This window comes from Ixodes scapularis, unplaced genomic scaffold (assembly GCF_016920785.2).
Source record: "Ixodes scapularis isolate PalLabHiFi unplaced genomic scaffold, ASM1692078v2 PGA_scaffold45__5_contigs__length_3442486, whole genome shotgun sequence".
In the NCBI taxonomy this organism is placed as follows: domain Eukaryota; kingdom Metazoa; phylum Arthropoda; class Arachnida; order Ixodida; family Ixodidae; genus Ixodes; species Ixodes scapularis.
This window is the reverse complement of record NW_024609874.1, coordinates 3,228,168-3,248,982: the sequence shown is the minus strand read 5'-3', so window position 1 is coordinate 3,248,982 and position 20,815 is coordinate 3,228,168. Positions and strand designations below refer to the sequence as shown.

General features: G+C 45.2%; 1 protein-coding gene across 1 annotated transcript in view; it reads right to left on the bottom strand.

Annotated features, from left to right (window-relative positions):
* Positions 1-18,539: 18,539 nt before the first annotated feature.
* The window catches only part of LOC121837525 (connectin-like), a 106,006-nt gene continuing 103,730 nt past the window's right edge, over positions 18,540-20,815 (bottom strand). The window contains exon 3 of the mRNA XM_042293133.1: positions 18,540-19,102. Coding sequence (XP_042149067.1) covers positions 18,540-19,102 — 563 coding nt within the window. The remainder of the gene's footprint in view (positions 19,103-20,815) is intronic.

Below are 20,815 nucleotides of genomic sequence, written 5' to 3'. Positions count from 1 at the left end.
CGAATACCCTGGTTCAGAGGCATAGCGCCTTCTTCAATGTACTTTGGAGAGTGTTCCAATGATATACACCATCTCAGCACTCTAAAAACATATGCTTTACTGTCTCTGGCTTCTTAGACAAAACAATTCACCCCCACGCTACAAATATACACTTCTCATCCAACCATGTCTTAATCTGTAACACTCCGTTATGCAATTAAAAAAAACGATTTTACATTTGCAGGCGCTTCCATTCTCTTCATTCGCTGAAAAACGTTCTGAACTGGATCCGCACAATACAACGATCTCTATAACGGAACAGGGAGAGTAACATCGACAAGGTCCCTAGACAATTTTCCCCGTGGCACTTCACTTAAATATTCCAAAGAAAAACGAGTGGTTCAAACCTGTGTCGCCTGAATGAATTCTCGCCAGTAGCCAACCGGTTGGGGCACACGCGGAAGAAACAACAAGCTTAGGCAAAGCTCTGTTTCAGCGCAGCTGACACATAGTGCGCAGAAAAACATCATTCGCATTTCGCACAAAAATTAATCGGTTCACAACCTGACTCAGAAATAAATGAGCTAATTACAAGCCACCGGATTGGGCATGATGAAAGAGATTCGTTCGGCTAGTCCATTCACAGGTCGATCCCCAAGCAAAAACGGCTAAGACTCTATTTATTTCGTGTACGCTAACGCGCGATCGAGCAGTGCAACAATTGAACGTGGCTACCGATATTTTATGACAAGAAACAAATTGCGCACCGTAGCACGTGTAAACATCGACAAGTCCCTGCTCTTCCATCTCTCGGCTTTGTCGCGCAGCTCGATAGTATGTCTTCTAATATTGCTCGCTACCACGGTAATTTTCTAACTGGACTCCTTAGTACGGTGTAGGTGTGTTTACCCAGTTAATATTTTCAAATACTGTGGGGGCTCAGTTCCCTTTCCCATGCCGGAGACAAAGAGATTTCTGCCAGTTTACCGAGGTACCACTATGTTTGCCAAAAAGCTTAACAAGTCTCACTGTCTCTCTTATGTTATTTTATCCGCACAAAAATGGCATAGTCATCCGCATATGACAATACACGCATCTCACTCAACCTGACTCACCAAGGCGGCATAGAAATTAGTATAAAATAATAAGCCAAATACGGGGTTTGAAGGTGCCAGAAACCGCTTTCTAAAAGTTACGACAAGGAAATTGAATACAATTTGGGTTATTATGGTTAAAAAGAAGCTCCAAGCACCCGTGTCGCACATCAACATTCTTCAATTAAAAGAAAACAATATATCTCGCACGTTTTTGGAAAGCACGATGTAAAATGTCACCAAAGAGCAACTGTGAATCAATCACGGCGTTCACAATTTCGTGCAAGAAAATTAGGACATTCGTAGGCCAAATAAGTGCGAGTTCCAAGTAACCGGTCGTAAGCAGTAAGCACAATACGACGTTACGCTTTTTAAGGTGTAGGACAGACTCACTCCAAGGAAGATCCTCGCGACTGCGTAGGACTGACTCACTCCAACGAAGCGCTCTGTCCTGTCTTCTCTTTCTTTCCTGTGTTCGTCCCCAGTCGCGCTAATTGTGTGTACTAGGTTCAGCCAAATAGGCCATCATATTATTTTGACTGCGCAGGGCTGCTGTTTTGATAAATCCATTGCGTAAAAAAGGTGAATCATGTATAAGCGCAGTCTCAATGCCACCCACTGTGCACCGATTGCCACTGAGACCGTATGATCATTGGGGCGCGATATCAGCCAACTTTTTCAGTGACTGAACTAATCAAAAAGAGATGACAGCTTTGTATAAAATTTCCTTACGGAGGAGTATACATTCAGCAAGTTCTGATAGTGTCCTGATGGGCTCTGATACGACTAAAACATATGGTCGAAACACCGAGCCAAAATCACATGAAAATCAAAACATGAGGTGATAGTTTCACATCATTGTTTTAAAAACGTACTGGGCGTGGGTACCTATATTTCGCACAAAAGGTTCAAACACCCTGTCAGCGAAATGCGATTTACATGGAGTTAGTATCTTAGTTTTTTAGGAAAATAGACTGGAGCTATTTTTGTGCGATATGCCTGAAGTTCTTCGCACATGCGTTCCAGTCTGCCGTAAACACGTCTTGCGTTTTGAAAAAGTAGGCGCTGACACTAGCAGTAGTTTGACGAAGCATCGCATGGGAAATCCCTCCTGTACCACAGCTCCCTCTTTTCGAAAGACGTCTAGCTTGTGCTTTTGCAGTCTGTAGCTGTTGCTGCTCCCTTAGAGCACGCGCGCTGCTTCAACACGTATTCGAGACTCGCTCAATGTAGGCTTGCTGCGCGAACCCGCCCGTGGGCGGTTCTCGGCGTTGTTCCGCTGCTATTGATCGGAATGCATTTCCTCCACAGTGCTTCATGGCAGTCTCAGCAATGGCTGCGAGAAAGTGCTTCGTTCAGACATGTGTCCGCGTACCGTGGGTGTAATGCTTCTCGAATATATTTATTGCTTCCCGGCGCCAGTTGTGGGGAGCTCTTGAAGGACAGATCGAAATTGCATATCGCATTCTTTTGATCAGCGAGGATCTAGAATCGCGTCTGGTACGGCACTTCGAGGAACTGCGAATGCATTTTGAGCAGAACCCATGACATCTGTGGGGAGAGGTACTTGCTTTTCTTAAGGGGGCGACGGCTGTTCTAGGTGAAAATGAATATTACTATACCAATTACAGTTGCTAATAATAGATCGTCAAAATAATAAGAAAAACGGGGTGTCCCAACTGTTACCTGATTGAGGAGGAGATGAGGCACGGTGAGAGGTAGTGGTAGCGTGTACGACGAAGCTCCACCTCCGGCAGCTGCTCCTCAGTCCGGAGGATGGCGGGAGGAAATAAAGGTGCCTGAACACGGTCAGAAACAAGGCGAAAATTTCACTCGGGCTTCGGTCATCTCCTGGCAGGGACGCTATTGGTTTCGGGCCTTCGCGGAGGCGTGGTGGCGCCCCACGCGGCCTTTAAAGGGGCACTGACACATCAAAATCATATTTTTTTTTATTATCCGAAACGGTCGAAAACGATGCCGGGACATTACCCTCAAAATTTGAAATTTGGGAATTCAGTATTCGTGAAGTAAAAAAACAATTTCCAAATGCCGAATTCGAAGTTCCCGCGCGATCGGCGCCGGTGCCTTGACGTCAAAAATTGCGGAGACCTGGGAGTCCCCTTTCCTGTCACCACTCCCTGCTGTTGCCATGGCGACCCAAAGCGAGGAGGAAAGGAGCGAGCGCCGGCTAGCGCCGGCATTGCGGCGGACCGGTTTTGAGCGGTGTCGCCTGTTTTCCGTTGGAGGATACAAATCCAGGAGACGGCACCACAACGAACTCCCGATTTTTGGTATTTCAAAAAGAAGGGCCGTAGTGCGTTCGCAATTGCGTTAAAAAACATGTTTTAGGATTGCCGTCATTAAATGTTATAAAGATGCCGCCTACAAAGCTTCTAAATTTCCTGATTTTTGACGTCACCGATCAAAAGAAGCGAGGAGGCGAGAGGCGGGAAAATCAAACACCAAAAATAAAAAGGCGCGCGTGCGCGCGGGAAAATTTTTTTTCGCGATGCGGTTTTTTTTTGCGTGTCTATGGCTGCAACTTGCATCGTTTTAGACAATAAAAATAAATACGACCTTTGGGGTGTCAGTGCCCCTTTAAGCACGTACGCTCGCGCCTTGCAAGGACTTGAATCATGTGCGCAAATAGGTACGCTTCTTCGAGCCCCTACTCACGTTAATTTATTTAGAGCAAAATACGACCTTCACCAATCGGAGACAGTAACATCTACTGATTTAAGGAAAGGCTCACTCGTCTGTGGGTTAATGTCCCGAGGCGAGAGGGAAAGAATTGTGGGGATGGATGGGAAAGGGTAAGGGACCATGTGCAAATCTTGATGAAGTAATGGATTCAGAGTCCCCGATTTAGCGGATAAGGGAGTCAATGATTTTGTTTTTTTGTGCTGCTGCTGTCCCCCGAGATGGATCGAGTCCTCAAGCGTCGTGGGCCTTTTCTCGCTGGGTAGCGAGTCCCATGCCTCTGCTCTAAAGTCGTCCAGGCTCTTGCGTTCCTAGCTGTATATGTGTCCTTCTGCTTCTTGTCCCTCGTCGTTTGCGCTGTTTTAACCTTTTAAAAAGGTCATACTTTGCATGAGCGGTCAGTCCCGGTAGAAGCGACCGGGGCAGCCACGAAGTAGTTTGTTTTGAGGAGAGATCTGAAGGCTGTTTTAGCGCAATACAGTGTTCGACGCCATGAATTCTAAAGAAAAACACACTGACAGATATTTTTGTACATTCGATTGTAAAACGTTCCAAACTTTTTATTCTGTCACAACACTAAACAATGTTTGCTCGTATAATCGAGCGTGAAGAGGAAAACGTATTCGCGCTTTCCCATAGGAATGTATTACCGGAATTGAAATTGAGACTGCTTGCTGTCTGCTTTAAAATGCAACAACACACTAGCGCCACCTGAACCTCTAGCGTTTATTGTAACTGTATGGGCGAAAGGCCTTGTCTTCTAGATGGTATTGCTTGAGTCTCCCATGGGATCCGGAGGCCATTTCTTTGATTGTTCGCACCGTCATCTTCAAATCGGCACAAGAAAGGAGGGTCGACAGTTTTCCGAGACGCGTTGCGAAAGTCGACGAGGCGAGTCGGGGGGCGAAGCCAATAAGATTTTAATTTAACGGCCTAATACTCGGCCGCGGGCTCCGGAGAATTTGCGTCCAGAGTCTGCTGGGGTAAAGTCGTTCTGCGTTCGCCCTCCCGTAACAAATGGCTGCCTCTAATGCATTAGACAAATTCTGGAAAAAATAAGTGAATCGTTTTAATGGAACGATGGTAGGTGGTAATTGAGGATTAATGTGATCAAAATAACTACCTATCTTGCTTCCACATTTGTTGAGTTTATAATTGATTCTGATCGCTTTTCTGGAAGTTGCCCCAACAAACAGACCGACTAAAATCACTGGTAGTGCTTTTTTGTATTAAATTTGACACCATAAAGCTCCCCCCCCCCCCTCCCCCAGCTTATCGGTTGTGGCGCGGTAGCATCAACGTGTTGCTCGCAATTCGCTACTGGTGCTGGTGATTTTTTTTTTTAAAGATTAGGAAGGATGAATTTTAAATATCTCATTTTTACGGAATGAGGACGAAGAACGACATTTAATCACCTGATTCTTCATGTTCGCGTGTTGCGAAATCGCAGAAGTGGAAACCCCAAAGCAAAAGAAACGGATACTGTGTCCGGCAGTTCTTTTCTCTTTTTCCTTTGCGTAGTCATATGGTTTTACTTCCCGAAACAGCACACCTGTAAAAAGAGTGACGCCGAGTGGGGGCTGTCTTCTGGTAAGCCAAGCTGTCTCTCAAGGCAACCTACTTTTCTTGTAAGTTTTAGATATTTCCTACTAGTAGAGGAAAAAAATATTACTCCCATTAGTATCTAATTAGGTTAATGCGTGAATATTGTGCACACGCATGCTCTATACAAAAGATGGGTTTCAGTTCCACCGATCTCAAAAACTCCGGAATATGCGACCTGCGACAGTTCCATTCCCGGAGTGACCCTATGAAAGCAAATATCGCTTACCTATGCACTAATGGCCTGACGTCAACTTCAAAGAACTCCTCTTGCGAAGCTATGCATATCGCCAGACGGTGGTGGCAGTGCGGGAGACATTCTTGGAATTTATTCTCCAGAATACCTTAAGTAACGTTGTTGTGTGGCGCTGGATGTCAGGAATGTCAGAAAATATTAGTCCTTTCAGGGCACTTTTTTTTTTCGTCTTGAGAAGAGCTTAAATTTGCCGAGCGCTAAGTCAGGTGAATAGAGCGGATGTTTTATTAACGGGAAAACGATCTTTGGCTAGTTGCTACGGATTTCGTGGAGCCGCATTTTGTGAAGCCGCATCTCGTGGAGCCGTGGCATGTGACGTCACTCGACTTCCGTTTCCCCGATAGATTTAGCGGAAAAATGAACGTCACGTAACCTCAACACCAATTTAATTTCCCCGCTACGTTTAGCGGGAATTATGATGTCACATGACTTCATGTCACATAGCCTTACATAAATTCAATTTCCCCCTAAATTTTAGCAGAAAATATGGCGTCTCGTGGCATGATCTCGCGTGTCCTAAACTCAATTTCAGTTTCCCCTCTCGATTTAGAGAGAAAATTGACGTCACGGGACCTATGCATAAATTCAGTTTACCCCCTAAATTTAGCGGTAAATTTGACACGTGACTGACGGGGAAAGTCAATGGGGTGGAGAGGAGTGGAGACACGTGGAGGCACAGCTCGGAAAGAAATGCCTAGAGGTTGCTAGCGCTAAACCAAGAACGTTTCACGTAGCAAAACACTTGCAAGGCCATTCGTGATACAATTTATTTTGTACTGTATTTATTACCCAGGAGCTCCCGAAATTTTAACACATCATGCGCAGGGGCCTTATCATGATAGAAAAATCACTTCTCAGGTCAGAGTTTGGGTCTTTTCCATTCAACAGATTCCCGTAATCATAGCAACAATCTAAAGTAATCATGTTAATGAACCACTTGTTCTTCCCTAGAAAAAGAAAATGTAGCGAACTATCCCGTTATTATCATAGAAACAAAAAAACATGGTGTTGCAGCTGCGACGATGCACGCGTGCTTTTTTCTTTTGAGGTCAATGTCGTGCTTTCTACTTTATTCTCTTGCGTTTCATTTCAAGGTCAAGTGCTAAACACTTTGTTTGTTTTTATCCCCGGTGATTGCCCTGTCATACATTTCCGCATTTTTAAATTATCAGATGAAACTTGAAGCCAAATGTTTTCTGGTCGTCTGTGAAGATCTGAGGCATCACCTTCGCACAAATATTTATAATTTCCGAACCCTCAGTAAACGTCCGTCGCCCTGCCCTGTATTTTTTTATACTCAATACTTCCGCTATTATGGTGAATTCCATTGGTAGATGTGGATCGGTTTCCGAAATTGGCGAGGAAGGAGAAGCATCATGAGCCATTTCACTCAGTGAAGGTGGATGACCAGCGAAGCCGTTGAGCAGACGACACAGACGTGACACTGAATTTTGAGCAAAGGTACGAACACATTTATTGTCTTGATCCGTGGTCATCGTAACAAAAGGCACGCGCCGGCGTCTCATTAACTGTTCTAAAGCAAAAGCCTAAAACAAAAGGCATCATGCACGCGCGTTCGTCAACGCTTTATTTCGGTTATTTACATCGAATCTTTTATAGTAGGAAGGCGTGCGCGTGCTGCGCGTCCGGCGGTCCGAGCTTGGAGTTCTTGGTTGCGCACATGAAAAATCCACGGAACAATAGCCATTAACGGCTTCGCTTTAGAACAGCTCCGCGGCACCCGCTCCATATTGACGAGCGGAAGATGGAGTCGCATTTTGGGAGCAACCTGCGGAGACGGTCGTTGAAAATGGCCTCTGCTTAAACTTACCGGAGCTCGAACTTGACGAGCTGAATTAAATCTACGACAACCAGTCAATACTAAAGTTCCTAGATAACAGCTTCCTATACAAGTAGTGACATTCTTTAAAGCGCCGACTGCGTGACGGTGCATGTTTTAGGAAGTGGATGGCGGCGCACAGCAGGAGTCTGAACTATATAACGCCATTTGGTTCAAGCTGAACGTGCTTTGTCATTTGTATTGGTTGGCGTTACTTGTATAAAGAAGTAGCGAGGGACTTTAGTAAGAACCAGTCATTACTGTTGCAGTCCACCAGCAGGAGAAATACCCGACACAGGTCGAGCACCATACCAAAGAGTGCATGTCATCCTGAGGGGGGTATAGACAGCAAACAACGAGGGAGATTGCCGAGGCGTCCACATATCCCGATGTGGAAATGACGTGTGTTTAAGTGTTCCCCCGATCGCTCGGTTCGATAAAGAACTGTTGTTCCTGGAGACACGTGTATGCCAGTCATAGTGCATAACGAGGTGATAAGACTTGCGTCCTATTTATTCACGGCGATCCTTTATCTATTGCTTTCTAATAAAGTTCAATGGACTTCTTCCAAAACCGACGCGCCCCATCGCGGCGAAATACCACGCAGTGCACTCTGGGAACTAGTTGGCCACTCAGTTTCGGTTTCGACTGAGCAGCTTCATCTCATGCTATCACACCGCGACCGCACGCGCTGCTTGCGTTTTCGATTCTCTGGCTTTTTACGAATGTACAATACACTCACTCTCGAGCGATAGAAAACGAAGACCGAGGCACTTTCCATAATTCCTGAAACATCTGATATTGTGCGTGCGTATGCAAACGTAGTAAGACGTTGCCTAGTCACCTCACCCCACGAATGCATCTTTGAGTTCGGATTTCAATAACCCCATCTAGTATTAGTGAACTACAACTGAAATTCGGTCACCTTGAGCCTTACACGTATTTTGTTAGCCAAAGTCCGTTTCTTGTTGCTTCATTGGGCGAAAAGCAAGCCGCATCCACACAGGAGTATCAAAGTTGAGTCCAGCGTTGACGCATGAACTTTTAAGGAAACGCAATAAATTCGATCTCACTACAGCACAAAATTTACTATGATGTCTTCCTCGTGTCATCATATATATCCCACTCGAATTTTATGCTGATAGACGATTAAGTTTTCGCAAACGCCGAGATCGGCTAGCTACGACGGAGACCCTTAACAAGCGTCCCCTACTCCTCGCTAAGCCTTTTTGGACGAGCTTTTACTGACGCCCAAGTTCTGTGCCTGAACGGTGTGTCTGAAATTTTCTCGGCATACTCAGTCAGGAATAAAGCAAACACATAACAAATATTATGGCCATTAGCAACCCTCAAATGCGCTTTGAATCATTTCGTTCGTTTGGCGCAACGCATAGGGGTTCATGCCCGTCCTGCGCACTTCCGGCGAGCGGTGCGACATTCCTCACACAAGTGCTCGACTTTTGCGTTCTTAAAACGGCTTGTATGTGCGAACGTGCCTATATGATTGCAGGATAAATTTATCCGGATACGCGATGTTGAATATTAGTGGAACGCAAGCGGTTGGGGACTTCACTTCGCGCAGTGCTGCGGGTCAGTACTAATAAGAGATAAGAAGTGTGTTAAAATTGAGCTTTTCAATGGCGCCTCCGAGTTTTACCTCGCGTACTCGGACGTATTAAGAAAAACAGTAATTGCAAAAAATTATATATCGTCTATGGACGCACGAAACAAACAAACTTCCTGATCAATAACACTAATGTAAAGGCGCGAGCTCGATGTATGCATACTTATTGGTTGCTACAGCTTGTTGACTCGTACACAAACAAGATCCCCGAGCTTCGCAGCGTCGAGATTCCCAGCACTGGCTCGTTCACATACCTCGAAACGCTAAAAGAAAGGCTCAAGTACAAAAATACAAGAAGCATATGTTAAGACAAGCTGTACGTCTCGGGCTTGTGCTAAAGCTTCGAGATCTGGCCATTTAGGTTAGTTTAGAGACAACAAATGACGCTCTCGGGACCAGAAAGCATGAGATAAGGGCCGTTAATAGTCCACGCTCTGTGTAAAATCTCTTATCGACGTGCCGATCGAAACCGAAACCATGCCACTCTCCTCCCTGGCCAACTAGTTCCCAGAGTGCAACGCGCGCCGTGTTGCATGCAGGGCTTTATGGAAGTAGTCTATTGAGAGTCAGCGCTCTGTCTGCCTACGTCTCCTCTTGTCCTTCGCTTTATTCGCGCTCTTTTTAATTATTTAGTATGCAAAAGCAACTCGCCCAATTCTTCACCCTATACTGGAATAGGTCAGCGTTCGCCCCCCCTGAACGTCGGGGCACGCAGTGATTGCCAGCGGCGGAGCTCAGATCGCTGGCAAGGCATTAATAAGCACAGAGGTAGCAAACCATCACTTGCAGTGTCGTTGCCTAGTTTGTTCTTGCATTATTGCACTAGAACATAACCGGCGGCATGCAAAGTACACAGGTAAACAATCAGTTGCGGCAAAATGAACACGCCTAAACCTGCGTCTGCTTCCTTCGGATTTTCTTTCGTGCTCTTCCTCGCTCTTCCTTTCGGGATCTCAGATGTCAGCGCTTGCAATTTGCCACGTCCCAGTCCCGCCTCTCGCCGCGTCGTGGGCCCTGCATATGGTTCATGGCCGCGTCGTGGGCCCTGAACCATGCGAGGTAACCTTGTACGAAGCTTAATGCACGCACCGCACGCACTGCCCGTAGCAGCTCGCGTAAACAACCGACCGACCGGAGCAGATCGTACATGCTCGGCCCACGACGCGCATGCGCAGTAGCGAGCTGCTGCCGACTTCCGGGGAGATCTCCCGAAGCTGACGGAGCGGTTGCGGCGCGATCGGAAGCGCTCCACGGAGCTTGCGCTGCCACAAATCTGCGAGCGGAAGATGACCAACTTGAGCTGGATCTGCCAGGGGAAGATGCGCGCTCCGAAAGGGGCGCTTTTGGAGCGCGCCTAATCTGCGACCGGAATTCACCATTTGTCGCACAAATAATCTCCTGTCTGAGAGAACCAGGACTTTGTCCACATTTGCATTTGTCCTAATAAGAACTGGGCACTATAGCGACAGTAATTTAAAGAGACTTTTGAGTATCTTTATCTCCGTATCGAAATACATTTGAAGAAAAAAAATAAATGTATGTGTACCTCAGCTGCAGCCAACAAGCAGAGGAAATACCCGACATAGGTCGAGCGCCGGACAAAGGAGTCCATGTCATCCTGGGGGGGGGGGGGGGGGGGGGGGGGGAGGGGGAGGGGGAGGGGAGGGGGAGGGGAGGGGAGGGTATAGACAACAAACAACGAGGGAGAATGCCGAGAACTGTACCTCAAGCGATACATTTACAGTGTATCGCTTGTATCGCAAAACTTTGCCAGACTTGGGTATCTTGTTAGATTTTTTGCCGTTTTTACGATAAATTTAAAAGATAAAAAAAAATGTGTTTGGTGCAAGCTTCTTCAGAATTCATAACATGGACCCACCCTATATAATAATCCATCACAATCACGAACATAAAGAACAACCTGTGGTTTAGAGAAGGCTACTGGCAAGGATAACAAAATAACCTCCTCTCTCAAAGCCCTCCACTCTTTTCAATTTAGCATAGCGAGCGCTGTAAACGAGTTGAGTTCAAGATAGGTATACGGCTCTGTTGTCGAATCTCCTCACAATATGGCTGACTCGGGGGCATATAATACAACAGTTTGAGGTGCGCCAGCACATCAAAACAAGTTTCAGTTCATGCAAACGCCTTTTGTCAAGTATGGCACGCAGTCTTTACCGTTGAGCAACTATGTGGTTCACCAAGCGTAATATTTTTTTTTGACGGCTTTAGTGTGAGGTAAGGGGAAGTACATAAAATGACACAAAAGAGGAGCACAAGCATTCGCCTCGAACCATGTCCTCCCCATGTAACACCATTCGGGAACAAATTTATTTCTATAAGTATATGTATCTGCATTCCGGAATACTCTTTCAGTGTCTTTTTTTTTTTTTTTTAGAAGTATCTTAGGGATATTTCGTTGCTTAAAAGACGAATGTACTTTAGCATCTGTATTTTGGGGTCTCAAAATACATGTATCTCAGTATTTGTATTTCCGATTACTTTTTGGAGTATCACTGCCCAGCCCTCGTTCTTTTGTTATTTGCTGCCTACTTTTAAGATTACCGTGCGCACCTGCTCCGATGTACTAAACCACCTTTGTCACTCAAAAACGCCCAATTTTTTTATTGAATGTTTTCCATTAGCTGTTCTTAGGGCTAACGATTTACAACTGGTTTGATCTATCTTCACACAAAAGTTTATACGCCGCTCCAGATTTTTTTCCCCCATTTTCCGCCCTAAGTATAAAATACGAACATGTACGATCTGCGGATCCTGGGTTCAATCCCCACCCTTGCCCGTTTCTGTCTGGATAAGCATCGCACCGGTGTGCGGTCGTGTATCGCTACTGCGCGGTGCACGTTAAAGAGCCCAGGCTAGCAGTCGTGCTGCTCTGGCTCAGTTTCCCATCTACTGCGTAAACCAGTGCCGCCGCAGCTCAAAGGAAGACCGAACTTACGCTGTATAAACACGAACGTCAAATATGTTTTCGTTATGCTGTCCTTTGCTCGCCACCGATTCACTTCTGTCACCTTTGTCTCAAAGAAGATTCCGTTAGAACATGTCCTCAACCTGCTTTGTTCGATCCCAGAAATACCGCAATCCCTGCCACTCCAGAAATTATTTTGTTTCGCCTTGTATTCTACCCAAGACGCACATGTCCGCCGAGAATTTAAAACAATCGTAAAAGCCTTCTTTCTTTTTCACTTACACTTCTATGTACTTATAATCTTGCCAGTAAACATCTTACATGGTGTGTTTGGGAACCTAATGAAATGTATGAATACATTACATTTACAGCGCGATCTTGCGTTAAATGCAAACGAAAATATACAAAGTCAAAAAGTTAAAGTTTTAATGTTTCCAATCTATCTGTACGTCCATTTTTACCTTCTTAGTTTTTTTTCTTTGTATTTTTAAAAAAAAAATATTTTTTTAAAAGGTTTTCTTTTTTTTTTCTTTTTTTTTACGGTAGCAGGTTAGGATATGTTAGATAACAACAAGAAGTAAAGCGAACAGATTGTTCAGCGTGGGCCAGAAACTAAAAAAAGCGAATCAACAATTTCCCGGGCGGGAAAACAGTACTTTACTTCTCCTGAAGTTTACATTTGACCCAAAAAGGCACTGGGTATACATCCTGGGCAGATGAAGCTCGCTTCGCGGCAGAGCGTCGTCGCTTGATCGTGCAAGCGGGTACACACAACACACAAGCAAAAGTGGCAGGGTCGAAGTCCTCATCAATTCTTAAAGAATAAGCACTCTCCGAGGGGCCTGGCAGCATGCTTTTCCGAAATGCACCTGTAGCATCTATTTTTAGGTGATTTTAACCACTTCAGCCAACTACACTGTTCGCTTGCCTCGCTGGCTAAACTGGTTAAAAAATAAATAATACCGTTCTGAGTGCATTGCGGTGTTTTATACAAGGCCCTTCCAAGAGTGTATAGATCACCTGACATCTCATATCGCTTCACGTTCAGCTAATTACGCTGGGCTTTGGGAAATCATACACATAGTATTCGCAATATTCAAAAGAGCACATATTGTACAAGCGTAAGGTGAACAGCCCTGGAAGTTCTCATGCAAACCCTAAACGCAAATTACAACGATATTTGAGCCGCCGTGTAATGTTACAACCTCTGTTGAGAGGAAATTTACTAGCCAGATACTGCGCTCTCTGCTCGGATCGTAAACATGCGGTCCTGCAAAAAAAAAAAAAATGTATCACGCCTCTAGATACATTTTTTTTGTTGTTTTTAGAGCACAAACATAGATGTGTTCTTGTTATAGAAATTACGGACAGTTATTCAAAATTATTATGCAAGTAAATTTGCGCTCAAGCCATTGCGGAATGATCTTGATCGCGCGTTTAGTTTAATGATATTTTCTAAAATATTTCCACGACAGCGTGGCGAATAATACTAGCGTTTCTGACGAAACTATATAAACAAACATTTCGGGAATATCAGAAAATCCACATCCAAACAAGGACACATATCAAAGTTATTACTTTGTTTCTGGCGTCAAATACACGTTCATATTAATTCAGGTTGATATTAGCATGCACCAAATAGCGTCGTCATCATTGCGTGCGTAAAGCGTGTTTCACAAAAAGAAACATAAGGAATCACTCACAAAATTGAGACAAAAACACGTTGTGACTAGCTACGTCTAGGGTGCGCAATATGATGCTAGTGTCACGACTAATGCATTCTACCTTCAACATGACTCATATTTACACTCCACCCTATCTGTACAAGCTTTGAAAATATTCTTTTTCTTTAGTATGCCGACAAAATAAAATCATCATGAGTTATCATCTTAATTAGCTTCGCCGCTAGGAAAGGCACAAAAAAAAATTCGCGTCTAGTATATTATGTTTAGAAGCTGTGAGCACGTTGATGAAATTGTACGTCGCTGAAGAAATAAACACAGGGACAAACAAGAAGACACATCTTCATGTGTATGCGCGTTCGTCCCTGTGTTTATTCTTTCAATAGAATATACATTGCTTCCCAAACATTCAACTGACTCGTGTCGAAACCATGCGCAAAACAGCAGAAATCACACGCTTCGGGGATGTTCCTTCTTAATTGTCAAACATTGTTATTGCCACGCTAGCATTCATAGCAATCTTTTTCTTTGTTCCCATTTGTATATTTTGGAGAAACTACAAGAAGTAGAATAATCTCAAGTTCCTTTTTTTAGAAGGCTTACCATTGACAAGAGCGGTTAAGAAAAAATAACAATACTCAAAACTGTATTTTTTAACCGGATTATATTTGTTCGCATTCGTGTTATAAATGTCAGTTTTAACACATGAAGAGTCTGAGACAGTGACATAAGAAAGAATCACCCCAAAATGCAATGGCTTAAAGCATTGGTTGTTAAGGTTGGAATCGGCTGCGTTCTATGTGTTTTAGATACTGTATTTATGAATGCTCTTTAGAAAACGTTATTTTCCTATAGTTAAAAGCTTTCTTCATGAAACTTATTTCGGAGGGGTCAATAATTATTCAATGTTACCTATGCACACGACGTTCTATAAAATATTTTTTTTATTCGCACAAAAAAAAAAAGCACGATGAGTAAATCCTATTTGTGTTTCAAACTAGCCCCCACAAAAAATCTAGCCTTTCGCAAGGTTCTAAACTATCCAAGACAAATATCACTGTTTCCCTTAATCGTCATATAATAATCCATGCAACAAGGTATTCGGTCGTACGCATACCAATTCTGCTCACTGGACCCGAAAATAAAATGAGAGGCACGAATGAGAGAGTAAAGATAAATACAGAGTGAAATTATTTTTAACAAAAGGCGTTTTCGAGAACAAATCATCCGAAGTTAACCGACCGATGTGACGTCCGTTTTAGCTCACGCGAACGCTTCCTGCGAGCGGGATCGTTTATGTATGTGAGGTGATCTCACCGGCCGACAACCTACCACATTAAGAACCAACCACCGGTCATTTGATCACGCAAATAACTTTGGCTCCAGACAGAGAAAAAGAAGTCTCAAGTAGGCACGCAGCAAATCATCTCGAACCTCAATCGCTGTGGGAGTATTTCTATACATTCGAAAGTTATTGCATGTATGCTGCATCGTGATGCACAGAAAACACCAATACTTCGGCACTCTCTCTTTGTGAAGTGGAGTGGCAGCTCGCGTTTCGTTATGATACTTATCTTCTTCGGAGCAGTCTCTGAGTGAAACTACGGTTGCTACCTAGTACCTTTATACAGAGCTCTTTTTTTTCACGTTCTCGCTATTGTTATTGAGAGCTTGAATAATGCTGGGCGTGGAAAATTCCAAATATCTTACTATCATTTCTCAGCCAACAAGACTGCTGCATCCTACGAGAAGGATTCCAAAGATCGAATGACGAGAGAAAGAAAAGATTAAGGCCACACTCCTTGTCAGTGACTATACGCCTCGCAATTGGGTTCATTTTCGTCTTCTGCGCATGAGAAAGGAAGTAGCGGTGACGTAAGAACGCCGAGCCCTGATTGGCTGATCGCGACCCCCTATCTGAGCGTCGTCTGCTCCTTTGCAACGTCGTCTGCTCGCAACGTCGTCTGCGTCTGTCTTACCTCTCCTGCGACTTTCGGAAGTCGAACGAGCTGGACTTCGCATTTCAGAGAGGGCAGACGAAATAACTCGAGCGGTACGTTGTTTTTGTCTAACAACTAGCAGACGCGCATCAAGGAGGGAAGTCAAAGGACTCACTGGCGAGGTGTCCCGAGGTGCCGAGGTTTTGTTTGCTAAGAACCGAGAGTGAAGGTGTTTAGTGTCCCCAAGTTCCCTCCCAAATACTTTTTCCCTCCTTTCGTGTGCGGCGAGACTCCTCACTCTTTGACGGCGTCGGCGGGTTGGCGCCAACGCGCAGACGTAAAGCAGACGGCGTCTGCTTTACGTCTGCCAGTCAAAGCGATGGCTACTTTACCTTTACTGCGTCTGTCGGAGATTCACCGCTTTTTACCGGCGAGAGTCACCGTTGCCTCGGAAATCAAGGAGATGACAAGGGGAAGACCTCTTAATCTAAAACTGAGGTCAGCGATCAAAGTACAAGACGGGAAGGGTTCACAAGGGTCGCGCGGGCATATTCCATTCAGCACGCCGGCCGGTCGTGGGCAGACGGTCGCCGAGTCGGAGTGCCTGCTAGGCCTATATCTGCCGAGCTTGCTTCGTCGTTGTCGGTGGAATCGTCGCCGTTGGAGCTTTTCCCGGGTGTTTGTGGATCCAGCGTTCTTGTTCGTCGTGGTCTGTTTCAAGTGCTTTTTACTTTTTTCTTGCTGCTTGAAGTCGGGAAGCGTGAGAAGCGCACGTAGAAAAATAAACGTCCGTTGGTCGTCGCGACCGCGACGCTGTCGGCCATGTTGATTTGATCGTACGAAGTGCGTAACAGCTTCGGAGCTGTCGTAGGATTTCGTCGTAACCTGCGCAAAACTTACGAAAATTTCGTTTCGTGAATACGAATTTGTTCTCAAGTTTTGTCTTACGTATATTTCTGGCTTAAGATAGTTTTGTGAACCTGGCCTCTGGCCTCTGCACTTTCGAAAGTCGCAGGAAAGGTAAGACTGACGCAGACGACGTTGCAAAGGAGCAGATGACGCTCAGATAGGGGGTCGCGATCAGCCAACCAGGGCTCGGCGTTCTGACGTCACCGCTACCCCCTGCCAGTGCCTCCTGTATAAGTTACACTATGCCTGTCAGCTCCGAGCACTGGCAAGCGGAAGGGAGAGGGCAAATAGTACGTGCGGTTGCCGTGCGGTGGAGCCACCTAGGCGTACAAACTTGCCGTGTAGTGAAGCCAACCATCTCTTCCGTAGAAGGTTCTATAATGTCGCGCCAGCAGCACCGACAACAAGAAATCCAAATGTTTTTGACTGACAGCTCGGGACCAGCTCACCGTTTTCCAACGGAATATGACTTCTAATTTGCCTACCTTTTCACCCGCACAGGACCCGGCGCCAGCCTTTTCTATGCGCGTGATTGAGGGTGACCGCCAAAGCCCGAAGCTGCCGCCAAAGCAGACGGTCAAGCGACCAAGCGTTCTCCGCGTTGGCGCTGGAAAAGCGAAGCCTGGCCGTGCTTGTTTCGTATTTTGTCTCAGCGAAACTCGTTTGAATCAGGGCGGTCACATCTAGAACAGTGTTCCACATGATGTTAAAAAACATATATATGATATATCTTCAATAATAATGTATATAAACATGCTAAAAAAATATAAAAAAAACAACGTCCGCCAGGCGGCGCTACCTGCCCGTACGTGCGTGTTGTGAGGTGAAGCACCACGCCTGGACACCTCTTGGAGAGAAGCTGACAGGCATTGTGCAACTTATAGAGGAGGCACTGCCCCTGCGCAAGAAGCAGACGAACTTGCCCTCCGCATACCAGCTACGACTACGGCTCACTTCTTGTTTATTACAAAGCTTTAAGGAAACGTTTTCGCAGTCCCGATACGGTTCGATGTGCCCTCCGGTACGAACTGAGCATATGCGAGCCTTCTGGGGTAGCGCATGCGCAGTTTGTACCGGAGGTGCCATTGTACCGTATCGGGTGTGCAAACACGGTTCCCTAAAACTCCCTATTGACCAGCGAATGAGAAGCGCGAGCGCCACCGCGCTCCGATGGTTACTCCATCTCGGAGACCTCCCATGTTTTTTTCTTTTGAAACCGCTGTTTGGAACACGTAAAGCTAAAGTTATCGCTGCAAAATAAAGAAATTCTGACTTTAGTCCCCACCCCTACCTGCTACGGGCGTGCGGGCGAATATCACCACTACGGAAGGCAGGTTAAAGAAGCCACGCTACCAGTTTGAGCCCACGCTCTTATCTACAACAAGAACCACTGTCACCATATTCTCGAAGACCGACCTCACATTGTCAAAACATCTAACGTCTAAATGTTTTATTTGTATTTGTTGACCTAGATTATTTTAATGTAATTTTGTTTTTTACAATTGGGACATTGTATTGATCGTCCTGTCCGTTGGATAAATCGATTAAAAGAGGTCCAGTGTATATTATTTGGACCGCCTCCCGATGCAGCATTCACCGAAAAACTTCTGATAGCTTACACTGTAGTTAATAAAAGTATAAATGATAATGAAGACTTCACCGACATCGCCGCCAGGTAAAGTGATTTTTGCAGCATCGTATCTTGACGTGTAAATATTTATACAATTCAGAAATAAATATTCGGGATCACTTTGGTGCAATTTCGATATCATTATGGTGTTGTACGTATACAGCACATTAATATCAACGTAACCAAAAGCGAAAACTCATACCCCTGTACAAGAATTTACATTGACTGAGATGTAAGAGGTTTGACTGCTTACCGGTGGTTTTTTGCACCCGCTCTGCTATCTAATAGGTCTCATTATTCGTCACGCGCATTTTTTTTAAGTGAAAAAAGAGGGATAATCTCGGTTTGATGAGATCAGCTATGCCGGACCAAAAACCCTGCGGTGGTCATCCCGCTCGCCACCACGGCGAAGAAAATCTGCAGCGTGATGCTCCAGCCGACCAGCGAGGCGCCGGAGTTTCCGTTGTCCTTCCGCGAGTGGGCGGCTTGCTTCTGCATCACCTTCCGCTGACTCAGCACCATGTCAATCTCGTTCTCCATTGTTTGCGTCGTTGCGGTCGCGTCGTACCGCGCCTCCGAGGCCAGCGCCTCTTCAGACACCTCCTCTTCGATCTGGTTCTTGTCCTCCCGGTGTTCGAGGATGTCGCCTTGGTCCGGCGAAGCGACGGTAGTCATTGTCGTGCTGTCGACCTTGGCATCGGGGCGCGAGTTTTCGAACTTGGGCCTCTCGTGATCTTCGGTGCAGTTGAGCTCCTTGGCGCTGAGGCGGGCCACCTTTCTGCTGGTACCCGTCGCACCGTCGGCCGCCGCGAAGTCGCACTTGATGTGCCGCAGCTCGCGCCGGAAGTTGTCGTTCCTGGTGGCATTGGCCAGATGCGCGATCCAGGAGATCCTGCAGTCGCAGCTGAACTTGTTGCCTGCAAAAGAAGAGATGGTACGAACGGGGCAGTCAGACACGCTGCTAAAAATAATCATTCGTCGATCCAACCGCATTTAAGCAAGTTACTTCTTTCCAGAAATCGTCAGGAAACTGAATTTTCTGGGAGCCTCACAATAATATCCGACATCTCTGTAAGAGACTTAGCTTAGAATTTTTTTTATTAAATATATCCGCTTTCACTCTGACGCTTTCAGGATGGCTCTATTCAAGTTCACGAGACAAGCTTTGGATACTTTTTTTTTCTTAACTTACTTGTCGCAGAGTCTCAAATGTGACACTTTCCTTTCGTCGCTCCTGATACATAAGAATTATTAATTGAAATTAAGTCTAGGAAAGAAACAAAAGTAATTTGCCTGCAAAGTTAGACTGAAGACCCTACTCCTACTTGCATTCTGCCTTCTTAGGTGCAACAAAAAACGCGGTAGAGCTGGCGTGTCCATCATTGAGCAAACTCGTGTACTGGTAAACTTTGTGGGAATGTCTGTCATTCTTTGATGTTTTAAGGTTCAATATTATAAGGCAAAGACGGCGCAGGCTAGGGTGAGAACAAAGCTGGAGTTTTTTTAGTTCTCCGGATGAAGTAGCTCAGTCTTATTTCTCGAGATTCGGTCAACAAAGAAAAAGTCCACAAGTCCAGTTTTGATAGTATCATATCCCGATGACGGGTGGCCACATACAGTCAAGAGAATGATGTGCAGCGGTTGTACTACGTTAGGTTAGGTTACAGTGTTACAAGGGCCGAAAGTTTGTTGAGGCCCTTGATGCAGACGTGTTACATATACAGAGCAAGAGTAACGTCACCTTTAGCGCCTGGTTTCATTAGTATAAAGCCCTTCTTATTGATACAGGGAGTATATATCAGCATAGTGTTCCACAGAAGGGTACTTTTCACCGCTGCTTATTTGATATTTCCTGAGCTTAATGAGCATGCGTCTCATAGGCGTCGTGCGAAGACATGACATAGCAAATCTGTGTCCCAGGAAAATTGACACTCGAGGACGTGCCGTCAAAACACTGTGGTAAAAAACGCTACATGCAAACTGGAGACTGCGACGTTAATTTTTTTATGGGTGCAAAGGTGGCAAACTCTCATAGGAAAGTCAAACTTAATTAGTTAATCGTGTCTTTTTATCACAACTTGGGCGTACTAAGGCTCAAATCATTTTGAATGACGCATCCTTCTTAGTCTGACGTAAACAATTTTTTACATATGTAAACACATAGATCCAGAAACAAAATAAAGGATAGCACCCACGCTCGGCGATAACGAAGGCCGGACTTACGAGAAAAAAAAAAGGCGTTTAGTAGAGTACAATTAATACGCGCAAATTCCAAGGCCGAGCACATAATGAAGATCTTGGATTAGAAGGCGCGAACAATTACTCCTATTCCTTTCTTTTCCTAGCTTATATGTTTCTTACTCTTTATTTCTGACGAAAACCGCAGTCAGTCTGTGGTTTAAAAGAAAATTGCTTGACTATTTCTTTTCACTTGTTACTCCTGAATGGCGAAACGTTTATTAAAGATAATGCACAACGTCGGCAAACTTAAACACAAATTCAAGGTTACAAAGGAAGTTAGCAAAAAGCTATAATTACTAGCAGCTTCAACCTCCGACGCCTGGGCGCTGCCATCTTAGAATCACGTGACGCGGCCGCCATAAGGTGGCCTTAAAAGGGGGGGGGGGGGG